Source organism: Asparagus officinalis, chromosome 5 (genome assembly GCF_001876935.1).
Source record: "Asparagus officinalis chromosome 5, Aspof.V1, whole genome shotgun sequence".
NCBI classification, from domain to species: domain Eukaryota; kingdom Viridiplantae; phylum Streptophyta; class Magnoliopsida; order Asparagales; family Asparagaceae; genus Asparagus; species Asparagus officinalis.
In genome coordinates, this window is record NC_033798.1 from 102,289,698 (window position 1) to 102,306,179 (window position 16,482).

General features: G+C 37.7%; 1 protein-coding gene across 1 annotated transcript; it reads left to right on the top strand.

The window, feature by feature from the left end:
* Window positions 1,070-3,765, top strand: LOC109840441 (ribulose bisphosphate carboxylase small chain clone 512-like). Its single transcript, XM_020409091.1, has 3 exons — window positions 1,070-1,463; window positions 1,666-1,797; window positions 3,291-3,765. Exons 1-3 carry the CDS (start codon window positions 1,314-1,316, stop codon window positions 3,525-3,527), a joined length of 519 nt encoding a protein of 172 aa, XP_020264680.1. The 5' UTR covers window positions 1,070-1,313; the 3' UTR covers window positions 3,528-3,765.

The following is a 16,482-nucleotide window of genomic DNA, read 5'->3' on the forward strand; positions in this document are numbered from 1 at the left end:
GATAGTCGGGCTCCCCTCTATCTAAAACACCTAGAGTTCGGCCTGCGTCTGCAAATGCAGGTGATATTTCTGACAAAACCTATCTCAAGAATATTTCTTTTGTTGGGATAATAATATTGTAAAGATAGATTTTCTAGCTTATCTTTCACCTTGAGAGAAATACAATCGGGGTGGCTTATCCGTAAACTTATCACCCTAAAAAACTAAACTCTGCCCGGTAGAAATAAAGAAGGAAAAGAAAAGAAAAGAAAAGTTCATTCCTAGTAAAACTACCCTTATATCCTTCCAATTATAGTTGGGAAGGGGCACTTATCTTCAATTCAGCCGCATTTGCATTGCTCCTTGCTGGTTTTTCTTATGTACTAGTATAGATATCTAAATTGCTCGACCGAGCGAATCTCTTCTTTCTTAGTATATTCTTTTGCATTTACAATAAAATATTTTCGTAACAAGGCCCCTCAAATGAACAAAGGGTGTTGTTACAGGGACCCAAATAGGAGACACAAGGCATGAGACATGTGAGGTGTCACCATCCGGTTGCATGATGCATTGTTTATGAACAGTGTATCATGTAACCGGACGATGACACCTCACATGTCTCATGCATTGAATCCCCTATTTGGGTCCATGTAGCAACACCCATGAACAAAATACTCGGTCCAATGTTAATTGCTGAAGCTGCCATCCCTTTCACGGACAAGCCGCACTAGTAGCTATGGAAAAAAAAGAAACAATGATAGGGGCACACCCTCTACCACACTCCCAACCACACCACCTCTCTTGCTACAGTATAGTATACAGGACCCACATGAGATTTTAGTTTTTAAAATCTCATGTGGGCCCCGTATACTGTAGCAAGAGAGATGGTATGGTTAAGAGTGTGGTAGAGAGTATGCCCCTAGTGCCTTGAAAAAAAAAAAGAGAGGCATGAACAAGTAAAAAAAAAAAAAAAACCATAAACAAACAAGAACAGTATAAATGTTTGATAGGTCTGGCTCAGTTATTATTATTATTATATCATAAAGCAAAACAGGCGAAGGCAAAACCAGAAAGCTAGGGTGGTGGTGATGAAACCGAAGACCGAAACCCCCCTTCACTTGGTTTGCACAATCAATCTCCACTTCTCTTGTACCCACCGTCTCTCTCTCTCTCTCCCTCTCTCTCTCTCTCACTAATTAAATAAGCAGCTACATCACTCTTAAACCGGCCTTGTCATTTTGCACACCACCTTTCAAAACCACCTTCATAGCTCCATACTCCTCTCTCTCTCTCTCTCTCTCTCTCTTCTCTCTCTCACTCAAAATATCAAAGATATGTCATCAGCTGGATCTCTCTCTGCAACTAAGGTTGCCGGATGCACCGGCCTGAGAGCCGACGCAGGCCGACACCTTTTTCCGGCGAAGAGCAGCGTTGGGTGGCGTGCAAGAACTGTTTCCAATGGCTCCAGGGTTCACTGCATGAAGGTATTATTTCCACTACATATCATGGTGTTCGATACTATACATGCTTGATCCTTATTAGGTGCAAAAGGCCTCCAATTTGGTTCGATTCTGTCTTATGTGTTAGCCATGTAATCAATTACTCGATCTGCCCTTGGTTTAATTTCTTGAATCCTATAAATTCTTTAATTTGATTTTGTGGTTTTATACGCAAATTTTGTATCAGACTTGGAATCCAATTAACAACAAGAAGTTTGAGACTCTCTCTTATCTGCCACCTCTGTCTCCAGAATCCATAGCAAAGCAGGTTGAGTACATGGTCGGTAAAGGATGGGTGCCTTGCTTGGAGTTTGATGAGGTACTATGACTATTTTTCAAGTCTTCAAATTTTTAGTGTTTTAAGTTCTAATATCAATAGTAAAATCAGGGTAAAAAAAAAAATTGAGGAGAAATACTTAAATCAGAATTAACCCAAACTTAACACTAAAAGTGATGTATGGTATCGTAGCAGTTCTTATAACCTCCAGCAGGGGGAAGTCATACTCTTGATTCGCGATTATGCAGAACGTACTTAAGCTATAATCATCTCCTCAAACCTGTTTGCTGGCCAAGTTTTTGAAATTAGGAACTGTTATACCCTAAGAATTACTAAGTCTAGTAAGCTCTTGAGAGTCGGCCATGTGTTATAATTACCTGGCGCCGGCCGAGTCCTATAAATCTGAGAGCCCGACTCGGGTGTGAGCGTTGCTGATCTCTCTAGCGGCCCAAATCAGAAATGAAAGGTGTCTTCAAGCTGCGATCTAGAAGAATCTAAGTCCGATACAAAAGACATCTTCTACTCACACTCTCACTAAGACGTGTCTCAAATGACGAACCGATCTATCAGCTTCAGCAGTGTCGTATTTTGTCGCTCAGTAGACATCTCATTTAATACATGGCCAGAGTCATTGTGACTTCTCGAGCCGAAGTCATAATTGACTCTGCGGACGATGCCAACACTTCAACCACTGTGTCACTGTTGCATTAAATGCAAATGTGACTCATTTAACCGATTGCCGACACGTGTAGAGTACAGTATGATTGGCCGATTGAACCGGCACGGTCAAATTATCAACGTGCCGTTACTGATTTTTTTTTTATAAATAGGGGCAATCTCCGCTACACCAAGGTACGCGAGAACAGTGAACAACGACCTGAAACTAGATTCTATATTTAGCAAATTTGCTTAACTTGTCACTGATTTGAACGTCAGAGGGCACGCCGGAGAAATCATTTTTGGCCCTCTAATGGGTGTTATCTGTGTAGGAATCCACGCCGGAGAAATCATTTTTGGCCCTCTAATGGGTGTTATCTGTGTAGGAATCGGCTTCCTTCTGATTTGTCAGCCAGCAAGGAGGATTAAAAGACCCTAAACTCTTCTAAAAATCCACTTACCCGTACAATTAATTTTCTGACATCAACAGAAACTACTGATTGAACATTACATAATAACTATTATCTCAAAAACATAAAGAATTCACTGACTAATCTTTCGGTTGAATTCGCGTATGAGCAAATTTTATGCGTTGTATATCTGTGCCTTCTTGAATATCCTTAAGGCCCTGTATGGAAATGAAAATTAAATTATATACATCTTTGGGTATAAGTGCTAATAGAAAAATCTTTCAAGAAGGCCTAATATGGCATGATATACATATAGAATATCCTCACATATGCATCTGAATGTGTAGCAACTCTTTTAAGTATTTTTCTGATACTAAATTGTCCATCTTCGCTTTAATCTATGAACTTCGCTATTTCTCGTATATTCAACTTTCCTAATATTTCTACTTTATTTATGTAACTTCAAAGGTTGGAGCAGTGCACAGAACCAACAGTCAGATGCCAGGCTACTACGACGGCAGGTACTGGACTCTGTGGAAGCTCCCCATGTTTGGCTGCACCGACTCCTCCCAAGTACTGAACGAGATCGAGGAGTGCAAGAAAACCTACCCAAATGCTTACATCCGTCTCCTCTCCTTCGACAACAAGCATCACTGCCAGCGCATGTCCTTCGTCATCCAAAAGCCCTCGCCCGTCAACGCCTGAGACTCTCTGCAGGCTCTGTGCACTTGGTGTTTCTTTTCGAGCAAGGGAATAATGTAGCAGTGAGGGATAAACTCTTAATGTCTGGTTTTGTTATTTCTGTGGATCTTTCTTTTTAATCTTGTTGGTGAATAAGGGGAAACTGCGAGACGCTGTTTGACGCTTTTCCAATTCCTTTGTCAACTTGAGCTTGCAACTCTGAGCCTTTGATGAAGGAACTTCATACAGTAATTTTCCTTAATGTTTTGTTTATCATGAGGCATGCCATCAATAGCCTACGCTATATATGCTACATCATGCTGCTGTAGTGTCATATCTATATTTTATCAGAGAAAACTCTTTAGTTCCACCAGACAATACTGTTGGGGATGCACAACCCCCCTGATGCGATTTGGAAATAGAGATGAGAGAGAAAGAGAACAATCACAAACACACAAATTTACGTGGTTCGTTTCTCAATGTGAGAAACTAAGTCCACGGCCACCGCATGAGAAAATATTACAAACAGGAATAGAAAACAGATCAAAGAAAAAGCTGGGTCAAAACCCGACTCGCAGTCGACCGCCGTGCCACGCGCGGTCGACCGCGCAGCTGCTCGAAATCCAGGAAAGTCTCTGGACTTTTGGCGGTCGAGCGTCGCGCCATGCGCGGTCGACCGCGATGAACTTCTGACCTGTGCACCCTTGCTGTGCACGTATGTGGTCGATCGCCGCGCCATGCGCAGTCGACCGTGATCCTATCAAACTGAGTTCTTCGTCGTTTTGCTTGAACTTCATCGCCGTTGACCCGGTTCCTTCAACTTCTTCTGTTTCCTCTTCAATCTGAAGTATAGGGCGATAGTTAGGCTTCACATATCCTAACAATCTCCCACTTGGAGACTAACTATCAATCTCTATCACCTCTCTCTGCGGCGACGGCCTCCATATCATTAAGTAATGAGGCAAACTAAAGTTGAACACAACTTCAGTTTCTCCGTAGTGACAACCTTAGTAAGCACATCAGCTGGGTTCTTGCTTCCTTGAATCTTCACAAGTTCCAACATGTCCTCATCCAACGCTGATCTTATGAAGTGGTAATGGACCTGTATGTGTTTGGTCATTGCATGAAAAGCTGGGTTCTTCGCCAAATGAATTGCGCTCTAGCTATCACAGTGTAAGACACTCTTCTCACTTTTCTGTCCCAACTCCTCCAAGAAACCCTGCAACCATATCATCTCCTTGCTTGCCTCTGTCACAGCAACATATTCAGCTTCTGTCGTTGATAAAGCTACGATCTTCTGCAACTGAGAAACACAACTAATAGCTGTAGAGCCAAAATTGAATGATGCGACATAAACATGTACCAAAAAATGTTGCAAGTGCACAACCGTGTCAAGTTATAGTATAAAGATATCGATCCCACGAGGAAGGTATTTTGTAGGAGAAAATATAAAATCGGTTCTTATGTTGTGTTTGTGACAAATAGGAGTGATGAGTGAATGTGATTGTGAAGAGATTAAGAAGGTGATAGTGTGTAAATAGGCACAAAATGTAAGTGAGAGTGGATGTGACAATGAATGAATGATTTCCACAAGGAGAGATGAATAAAATCAAGAATCAAAAAGAAAAATCAAGAATGAAAATAAAATTCAAGAAAGTAAAGATGACAGATTCAATTATAGATATGTGTAATCTAGAATTGAATCAACTTCTTAGAAAATGATGATTCCCTAGAGGGTTCTAGCCTAAAGGCGAATCAAAGAAAATAAAAATAAACAAAAAGAAAAACTAAACCCAAGAGGGTTCTAGCCTCAAGTTGAATAGTGTAAGAAATTAAAATCTAACTATAAAATAAATTACAAAATCTAAACTACAAAATAAATTACAAGAATTAAATACAAGAAAATACTCTACAAGCATGAAATAAATCTAATCTATAAGCATGAAATAAATCTAAGGAAAGATGGTTCTAGCCTCTTGGCTATTTAAACAAGAAAATAAAATTACAAGCATGAAAATAAATCTAAACTAATAAGCAATAAAAGAGAAATAAGAAAAACAAACATTCAAATTAATCTCCATCTTCATCTTCATCATCCAACAAAGAGAAGGCTACCTTCAGGTTACCCCACAAAACGCCTAATTCTCTTCTTTCCGTGGCTTTCTGCAACTGGTATCACATAGCTTCTACGATGCCAGAATACAAACTGTACACTTCTGGCCTTCGTGCAATTAGGAAGATGTATTCTTCTCGGAAAGGGGGTGGTCGTATTATTTTATTAATTATAACAAAAAGTTACAAATTTGGAAGGCCTTCTCAATTAAGAGTAGCCCTCCTCTTCAAAAGGAGTTATAAAAATTTTCACACCCTTAATCATTTACTCTCTACCCCTATTTATAATAAACATCAATGAATGAGAGCCCTTGGATTGAATCCTTATCCAAAACCATTAAAAATTAGCCATTGATCTGTAACTGATTCGTAGCCATCGATACCAGCATCGATGCTGGCATCGATGCTGGTATCGATGCCAGCATCGATGCTGGCATCAATGTCCAATCAAAAATCTTCATCCACAGATGGCTTTGTCTCGTCAAGATAGGCGATTTTCATATATTATATGTTAAATTCCGCCTTCCGGATTGAGAGATATCGTCGTTTCTTTGCGACCAACCATCTTGAATATATTTTGTTTTTATATTTGATTTTTTTATTTTCTCCGGCTTCTACAAGCTACTCGGCTTGATTCTGGGTTTGGAATTTTTGACTCTTGCTTGTGTTCTTCATTTAATTCATGAGCTTTTGTTGAGAGATGAGATTTTTGGGTTTTATTCTTTATTAACCTGCAATTAAAGATAAAAATAATTATTAGTGATTTATTTATTCATTAAAAATAGATAATGAGGGTATAAAATTGTAATAAAATATGATTATTAAATACCCTCACACCTAAACTTTTGCTAGTCCTCTAGCAAAGAAAGAAAAAGAAAAGAAAACCTAACTCACTTTCGTAGGAATCGCGGTTGTATTTAGTGCATACAACAAGCCTTTAAACCCCTAGGTTACCCTAGTGGACGAGTTGTAGTCTCGTGAGGGTTTGCAGTGAATATACCCACAAAATTCGGTCAAGTTGCCAAATTAAAGAAGTTAGTAAATAACTAAATTTACTTGATAATTGAAGCTAGTTATTACTTAAGAAAATATTTTTATATATAACTCTAAGGTATATTTCCTAGAAAATCTTCTCATTGTAGCAATACAAAACCAAGCCAAACTTAGAAATTTAATTTAAAAGTTTTGAAAAGAACATGCTAACTCTTTGTTTAAAATAATATTTAAGTTGCTTGATCTAAAATATTTTCCAAGACCATATATACAAATATAACTATATATATAAAATATTTATTAGTATTATTTTTATTTTTATTTTTATTTTTAACTCTTTCTTCCTTGGTGATTATTTTCTACTTTAACAGGCTTTCTAAGCGACCATTTAACGAATTTTGGGTCAATGGATATCCCAACTCAATTGGGCTTAGGTCATTAAGTATGAAAATACTCCTTGGGCTTAATTACTCGGTCAGCTTAGGTTTTATAAGATAGAATCACCTTAAATTCAAGAGTTTTTTTTCTTTTTTTTTTCTTTTGGTGCCCATTTTTCATACTCTTCTCTTGCAATGTTATTATTATTTTTAATATGTATATGTATATATATTCTAAAAAATATGTAAATCAAGACACTTTGAAAAAAAAATTTAACTCTAAGCTAAGCATGCATAAATTCTATTATTTTAAATAAAAATCTAAGTTAAGGCTTAAGTAAAGTATACTACTTTGAAAATTATTTCTTAAGAAATTTATTTAGATCATAAAAGGTAAACTTGAGTAAATAACAAACTAGAGATTAGAAAATTTAAAATTTATCAAATAAATTAATTATTACATAACTCTATCAATTTGGCAAGTGACGATAATTTTTTTTTAGAAAAAGGGGAAAAATGATAAAAATGCAACTAAAAATGTAAAATAAAGAGAAAAAAATAACTAATTCCCACCCCCACACCTAAATTTTGTATTGTCCTCAATGCAAACTCTATGATGCATAAAGTAAAGTAAAACAGATAAGAAGTAAAGCACTTACATTTAGTCGGTTGATAAAAATCTGTAATTACCTTTGGTCTGAGAAGGATAGAATTAAAAATTTATTCTTATTTTTTTCTTTTTTTTTCTTTTTTTCTTTTTTTATCTTTTTTCTTTACAACTGAACAAGAAACTCTAAAATAAGAGAAGATTTTATTATGCTGAAATAAACAAAATAAACAATGTAGAATAAAATATTCAACATGAAGAGCTCATGTTCTACATTGAATCCTACCTTATTGCTGAAAATTCTTCCCCGTATTTTAAACAAATTCAAAATGATATAATCAATATTGTACTAAAATTCCAAGCATATCAGGGTGTTCAATAATTCTTGTGGCAATGGAAGGTAGGTATTATTGGTGCCATGCGTTTTGAACTTAGATTCTTGATTTATGAATGTTTATTTTCTAACAACCAAATTTTCTTTAACAATTTTCTCAACCCCATGATTCATGGTTGATGTGTAAAAATTTGGTTGTTGTTTATTTTCCAAAAATCTTAGTTCATCAAGAAAGAGTTCTTCAAAATTTAGTTTAAAGCAGCAATTGTTTAACACCGTTTTCTTATTTTGACAAACCTGATCTGCTTCTCCTAATATTTTCAGCTCCTTACCAAAAATTTCCTCAAAACTTGGATCTGACTCTTCTTCTTCTTCCTCTGGTCTTTCTTGAATTGAGTTATCAGAAGGAGAATGAATTGGAACAAGAATTTGGCTTAAAGGTGTTCTTTTCTGATTATCGACTTGTTTTCCTAGCTGTAGTGCATTCATTTGAGTGTCCTTAGGATTGACCACGGGTTGACTCAGAATTTCTCCTTCCTCTCCTTCACTTATGGCACTAGCTAGTTGATCAATGTGGGTTTATAATCTAGCTATGACTTGAATGTTAGAGTTAAGTATGAGTTCGGTTGATTGCATAAAGGAGTTCATCGTGTAGGATGTTTGAGTTAACATATCTGTGGCTAGTGTGGAGGCCTTAATTATGATTTCAAAACCTTTTTCCAAAATATTAAGACGTTCATCATGATCTGTATCAAGAGGGGTGTGAGTTACAACTTGATGATGAGGAGACTAATTTTGATGTGACAGACTGGGTTGTTGAAATTATGGATGAGAATTAAAAGGAACTGTATTTCCCCTAGGAAAATATTGGGTTGAAGAGGGAGTGAAGTTTTGAGTTCCGGAGTGGTTTCCCTGATTCCATGCAATATTTGTGTAACTTGCCCAACCTGGGTTGTAGGTTGGAAAAAATAGATCATTCACCGAATACTGAGATGAGCTCTCTACAAACTCCCGAGCTTCATTGGTGATTTCAATCCTATTAGGATAACATAAATTTTGAAAAACATGTGGATTAGCCATTTGTTCAAAACGAATTTGTCGATGTGTATTGTCCCTAATTCACGTTTTGCATGCACCAAAAACAATTTCTTTTTATACTTTTTTTTAAAGAAAAAAAGTTAGTTTTTTTCTTTTTCTTTTTTTTTTGAAGAAAAAGGAAAAACAAATAAAAAACAATCATTTTTCAATCATGCTAACTCTAGGATTAAGCCTAACTCAGCTAGACCAGCTCCTAACCAAAAATTCCTTAAGTGAAAAGATAAAAGTTTTAATCGATTAGTTAGCCAAGTAAGGATAGGAACAAAGGTTGATCAGAGATCGATTAAGTACTCTGTTCCTTGCAGAGCGCTTTACGCAACCCTTAAACCTTACCTTAGACACCAACTAAACCAAGAAAACTTAAACCGGTTCACCTAAAGATTTTTTGTTCCTTATTGATCTCGATTCCTTATGGCCAACGTCTAATGAGTTTTATTAGGCTTCGGTTGTGTAGTGAGGAATTTATGATTTTTAGGCTAAGGAAAGTATGATGAAATCCCTCACCTTATCTTGATTATGGGGTTTTGTCCTTAAAAATATTTTCAAGTTTGTGCCAAACCAAGATGCTCAAATCACTTTGGTTAATTCTTACTAACTATATGAAATGCAACCCTAGGAATTAAAAGCGACTAAAAAGGATGGTAAAAAGAAAATCTTTTTTTAGGGTTAACAATCATACAAATGAGAAGGGAGAAAATTGTTTGGATTTATTATCTTGTTAGTCAATGTCAAAGTGGAGAGTAAATTTTATTATGGTCAACGAAAATAAAATCTTTTTTTAGATCCTAATTGTCACTAATTGTGAGAAACTAGCTAAAGATGTGGAATTGAAAATATTAGGAAGAAGACTTACCACAAGCGAATCTCCAAATCCTTAATCTCCAATCCTTGATCTTTAATCTCCAAGTAGTTCTTTCACAAGAAACACACAAGTTAAAGAACCAAAATAATTAAAACCAACTAAAGCACCCTCCCCGGCAACGGCGCCAAAAACTTGATACGGCATAAACATGTACCAAAAAATGTTGTAAGTGCATAACCGTGTCAAGTTATAGTATAAAGATATCGATCCCACGAGGAAGGTGTTTTGTAGGAGAAAATATAAAATCGGTTCTTATGTTGTGTATGTGACAAATAGAAGTGATGAGTGAATGTGATTGTGAAGAGATTAAGAAGGTGATAGTGTGTAAATAGGCACAAAATATAAGTGAGAGTGGATGTGACAATGAATGAATGATTTCCACAAGGAGACGAATAAAATCAAGAATCAAAAAGGAAAATCAAGAATGAAAATAAAATTCAAGAAAGTAAAGATGACAGATTCAATTAAAGATATGGGTAATCTAGAATTGAATCCACTTCTTAGAAAATAGTGATTCCCTAGAGGGTTCTAGCCTAAAGGAGAATCAAAGAAAATAAAAATAAACAAAAAGAAAAACTAAACCCAAGAGAGTTCTAGCCTCAAGGTGAATAGTACAAGAAATTAAAATCTAACTACAAAATAAATTATAAAATCTAAACTACAAAATAAATTGTAAGAATTAAATGCAAGAAAATACTCTATAAGCATGAAATAAATCTAATCTATAAGTATGAAATAAATCTAAGAAAATATGGTTCTAGCCTCTTGGCTATTTAAACAAGAAAATAAAATCTAATTATAAGCATGCAAATAAATCTAAATTAATAAGCAATAAAAGAGAAATAAGAAAAACAAACCTTCAAATTAATCTCCATCTTCATCTTCATCTTCATCTTCGTCTTCATCATCCAATAAAGAGAAGAAAAGAAAAATTTAAAGTGGTGAAAAAAATTCTTTTATTAATTGTAACAAAAAGTTATAAAATTGGAAAGCCTTCTCAATTAAGAGTAGTCCTCCTCTCCAAAAAGAGTTATAAAAATTTTCACACCATTAACCCCTTACTCTCTACCCCTGTTTATAGTTAACATCAATGAATAAGAGCTCTTGGATTGAATCCTTATCTAAAACCATTAAAAATCAGTCATTGATCTGTAACTGATTCGTAGCCATCGATACCAGCATCGATGTTGGCATCGATGCCGGCATCGATGTCCAATCAAAAATCTGCCTCCACAGATGGCTTAAATTCCGCCTTCCGGATTGAGAGATATCGTCGTTTCTTTACGACCAACCATCTTGAATATATATTTTTTTTATATTTTATTTTTTTATTTTTTCCGACTTCTACAAGCTACTCGGCTTGATTCTGGGCTTGGAATTTTTGGCTCTTGCTTGTGTTCTTGATTTAATTCATGAGCTTTTATTGAGAGATGAGATTTTTGGGCTTTATTCTTCATTAACCTGTAATTAAAGATAAAAACAATTATTAGTGATATATTTATTCATTAAAAATAGATAACGAGGGTATAAAATTATAATAATATGTGATTATCAGTGAACACGTATCCTGTAGTGCTCCTTCTCTAGTCTATCTCACCAGCATAGTCTGTATCAACAAAACCCTGCAGAACTAACTTGCCTCTCTTGAAGCATAAACAATCTTTTATTGTACCTCATATGTACCTCAGAATCCACTTTACTGCTTCCTAGTGCTGCTTTCCTGGATCTGACATGAATCTGCTCACAGCTCTCATTGCATGGGCAATGTCAGGTCTCATGCATACCATGGCGTACATGAGGCTTCCAATGGCTGAAGCATATGGAACCTTAGCCATGTAGTCTTTCTCTTCATCAGTTTTAGGGCACTGCTCCTTAGTCAATTTAAAATGACTAGCTAATGGTGTGCTAACGGCCTTGGCACCACTCATCTCGAATCTCTCAAGCACCCGCCTAATATACTCAGCCTGAGATAGCCGTAGTGTGCCCAAGAGCTTGTCTCTACTGATCTTCATCCCCAATATCTGCTTTGCTGCGCCTAAGTCCTTCATGTCGAACTCACTCGATAACTGTTTCTTCAGCTTCTTAATCTCTCTCATGTCTGAACCGGCTACTAGCATGTCGTCGACATATAAAAGCAGGATAATGTAACTGTTGTCAAACCTCTTGAAGAAACAACGATCAGTATTGCACCTGGAGTAAGCGTTTCTGTGCATAAATCCATCGAACTTTTGTACCATTGCCTTGGAGCTTGTTTCAGGCCATACAAGCTCTTCTTCAATCTGCATACCATCTTCTCCTTGCCCTTCTGAGTGAACCCCTCTGGCTGCTACATATATATATCTCTTCCTCTAGGTCACCGTGGAGGAAAGCTGTCTTTACATCTAGCTGCTCGAGATGTAGATCTTCAGCTGCAACAATGCTCAGAACTGATCTGATGGTAGTCAGTTTGACTACAGGAGAGAAGATCTATGTGTAATCAACTCCTTCTTTCTGCTAAAATCCTTTGACCATCAATCTAGCCTTGTATCTCTTGGAACCATCATGTTCCTCCTTGATTCTGTACACCCATTTGTTGCTCAAAGCCTTGTATCTCTTGGAACCATCATGTTCCTCCTTGATTCTGTACACCCATTTGTTGCTCAAGGCCTTTTTCCCCGTTGGTAGCTTCGCAAGTTCCTTCCTCCTTGATTCTGTACACCCATTTGTTGCTCAAGGCCTTTTTCCCCGTTGGTAGCTTCGCAAGTTCCCATATCTTGTTGGTGTTCAAGGACTTTATTTTATCTTTCATAGCAAGCTCCCACTTACTCGCATCATCCACTCGACGTGCCTCATCATAGTTTTCTAGCTCTCCACCGTCACTCAGTAGTAGGTAGTTAATATGAGCTCTGGGCTGTAGTGATGGATACTTCGGATTGAGCTTGGGGACTCTTGCTAACCGCCTTAACTCTCTAACGGGCAAAACAGGCTCTCCATCTTTATTTGTCCCCTCTGAGGTAGTCTTATCCATCAACTCTTCTTCTGCTTCTTCCTCGTCAGAACTGGCTTCAAGGTTGCCTCCATCTGAGGCATCATTTGACTTGAAGTATGTGGGCTCAGACTGCACCGAACTAGTGGGCTGAGCGACATCACGATCTTTGTAGAGAACTTTTTCATTAAAGATCACATCCCTGCTCCTGATGATTTTCTTGTTCTGCTCATCCCAGAACTTGTAGCCAAACTCATCACCGCCATAGCCAATAAAGAAATATTTCAGGGATTTAGAATCAAGTTTGTTTCTTGCATGATCACTCAGATGAACATATGAAACAAATCCAAATACTCTCAGGTCAGAAAGGTTTATATGCTTTCCACTCCATACTTCTTCAGGTATTTTGTGCTCTAAAGATATTGATGGTCTCCGGTTGATCAAGTAGGCAGTTGTGTTGACTGTTTCTGCCCAGAATTGCTTTGGAAAACATGCTTGTAAACGCATGCTTTTGGCTCTCTCAGTCAATGTTCTGTTCATCCGTTCTGCTATGCCATTCTGCTGGTATGTACCTGGCACTGTCCTCTCCAATCTGATGTCACTGTCATAACAGAACCTCCTGAACTTTGAATCTTCATACTCGCCTCCATTGTCTGATCGAAGCTTCTTGATCTTCAAACCGGTTTCGTTCTCTACCATAGCCTTCCACCTCTTGAAGACTTCAAACACTTCTGATTTGTGTTTCATGAAATAGACCCAAGTCTTCCTCGAGTGATCATCAATGAAGGTCACAAAGTATAACCTTCTACCAGTGGATTGTACCGATACAGGACCCCACACATCTGTGTGAACTAGCTCAAGCTTCTCTTCTTTAGGAGTTCTGCCAATCTTTTTGAAGCTTATTCTCTTTTGTTTCCCAAGGATACAACTTTCACATAAGTCAATGTTAGCCGACCTCAAACCTGGTAACTTCCCATTCGACTGCATAACCTTCAGGCCTTTGTTACTCATGTGACCAAGCCTCTGGTGCCACAAATTTGGGTCTTTCTTACTTTCAGCCACTACAATGGAACCACGTGCATCTGTCATCATGTAGAGGGACCCAGTCTTCGTACCACGGGCTACAACCATGGACCCCTTGGTAACCTTCCACGTATCACATGCAAAAGTTGATACATATCCCTCTTTCGCCAATTGTCCTATGGAAATCAGATTCTTCCTCAAACTAGGAACATGTCTCACATCACTCAGCTTCCATATAGACCCATTGAGTTTGATCTGCACGACTCCTTTGCCAACAATATCACAGGGCTGATCATCACCAAGATAGACTTTTCCTAGGTTTCCTGAAATATAGTTCTCAAATAAATCTCTATTTGAGGTAGCACGAAACGAAGCTCCTGAATCCAGCACCCACGGCTCAGTCTTGCTCTCCAACGAATAGATTAGGGCATCATCTGATTCTCCTGAGGCCATGTTCACTTCAGTCTTGTTCTCCTTGTCCTTCTTGGGTTCTCGGCACCGATTCTCATAGTGGCCAAACTTGCTACAATTCCAGCAGTCAATCTCCTTCTTGCTCTTGCGATTTCTAGACTTTGACCTTCCGTTCCTCGAATTAGGTCTTCCTCGGCTATTCCCTCTATTTCTATTTCTGTTTCTGCCTCTGCTCTCAAAATTCAACGCCGACCCTGAATTAGAAATTCCTTCCTCTTGTCTTATAATCTCCTCAGTCATAATCATGTCCACCACCTCTAAAAACTTCAGTTTTGATTTACCACATGATCCGCTAATAGAAATAACGGTACCCTTCCAACTGTCAGGTAATTGACAAAGTATCAAGAGGGCTTAGATTTCATCATCAAATTGAATATTGACTGAGTTTAGTTGATCCGTGATCTCATTAAACTCGTTCAGATATTCCTTGAATTTCTAGCTCTCGGACATCCTCAAATTAAACAACTTTTTAATGAGATGTACATTATTCGCCACAGAGGGCTGCTCATACATACTGGACAACGCTGCCATGAGATCTGCCGTCGTATTCTGATTCTTGATGTTGAACGCTACTGATTTCAACAAGGTCAACCTGATCGCTCCAAGGGTCTTTCGATCCAATAACTTCCACTCTGCATCCTTCATATCCGCCGGCTTCTCTCTCAATGGTAGGTATAGATCCTTCTGATAGAGGTAATTTTCCATCTGTATCTTCCAGAACCCGAAGTTCGTTCCATCAAACTTCTCAATCTTGGATGTCTCCTTCTCAGATCCCATGTCTCTAACCCCAAATCGCTCGCGCCGAACCTGGCAACTCTGATACCACTTGTTGGGGATGCATAACCCCCATGATGCGATTTGGAAATAGAGATGAGAGAGAAAGAGAATAATCACAATCACAAACACACAAATTTACGTGGTTCGTTTCTCAATGTGAGAAACTACGTCCACGGCCACCGCATGAGAAAATTTCACTATTTTCGTCTTTTTTACATAATGCCCTAATCAATCCTTTTATAGATATAAGGGTATTACAAACAGGAATAGAAAACAGATCAAAAAACAAGCTGGGCCAAAACCCGATCGCCCGTGAAAACGACAGAAGCCCAGGAAAGTCTCAGGACTTTAGGCGGTCGACCGCCGCGCCATGCGCGGTCGATCGCGATGAACTTCTGACCTGTGCACCATTGCTGTGCACGTATGCGGTCGACCGCCGCGTCATGCGCGGTCGACCGTGATCCTGTCAAACTGAGTTCTTCATCGTTTTGCTTGAACTTCATCGTCGTTGACCCGGTTCCTTCAACTTCTTTCGTTTCCTCTTCAATCTGAAGTATAGGACAAGTCTGATAGTTAGGCTTCACATATCCTAACAAGTACACCATAATTTAGATTCTATTTGAGATTATTTGACATCATTACACACTAATGCTACAATCTGAATACTTCCATAGCAACCGCGTAAATAGTAACGCATTCTGCTTAAGTAGCTTACTGTGGACTTCTAAAAATAAAGATACATTGCGTATCCTGTCACAACTTGTCCTACTATCTTAGAAAAATCACTCAAAAAAAAAAGAAAAAAAATGTAAACGGTGGTCTACAGTTATCATATTACATTAACTAAACAACTAAGCTATAGTTGGAAACTGTGATATGTGACATTAATATTTTACGGTATACATTTTAAAACTTACCAGCCAACATCACGTAGATCGACATCAAGTAAAACGAGGTAAATTAATTTTGAATGTCATCGTGCAGCATGACATGTACATTGGATGAGTGAAAGAAAAAGACAGAGTACTTTATAGGGAGCAGCATAGTTTTAGTAAGATAAAGACTCAGGATAAACTACGGATAACACCCCCTACTGCACTGCAGAGAGTATAGAAATAACCTCTCACGTGAAAGATTCTTAATCCGATCCCAAGTTCTGTTGTGAGTGGATACTCCCTTGCAGAAAGAAAATGACAGTTCTACTCAACCGAAAGAAATTATAGGAAAGTGTACTAAATGGAGATAGAACTCATAGGATAGTGGACTAAATGGATATTATCATCTGAATTCAGATAATGTACATTGGACTATAAATAGATTACATTTTGAAAACTGTCATGCTAACTCCAGTTACATCCCT

Excerpts from the sequence above, each read along its gene's own strand:
- LOC109840441 (XM_020409091.1), top strand. The coding sequence starts at position 1,314 with ATGTCATCAGCTGGATCTCTCTCTGCAACTAAGGTTGCCGGATGCACC. Across the intron at positions 1,464-1,665 it reads CCAGGGTTCACTGCATGAAG|ACTTGGAATCCAATTAACAA; the intron begins GTATTATTTCCA and ends ATTTTGTATCAG. Across the intron at positions 1,798-3,290 it reads CTTGCTTGGAGTTTGATGAG|GTTGGAGCAGTGCACAGAAC; the intron begins GTACTATGACTA and ends GTAACTTCAAAG.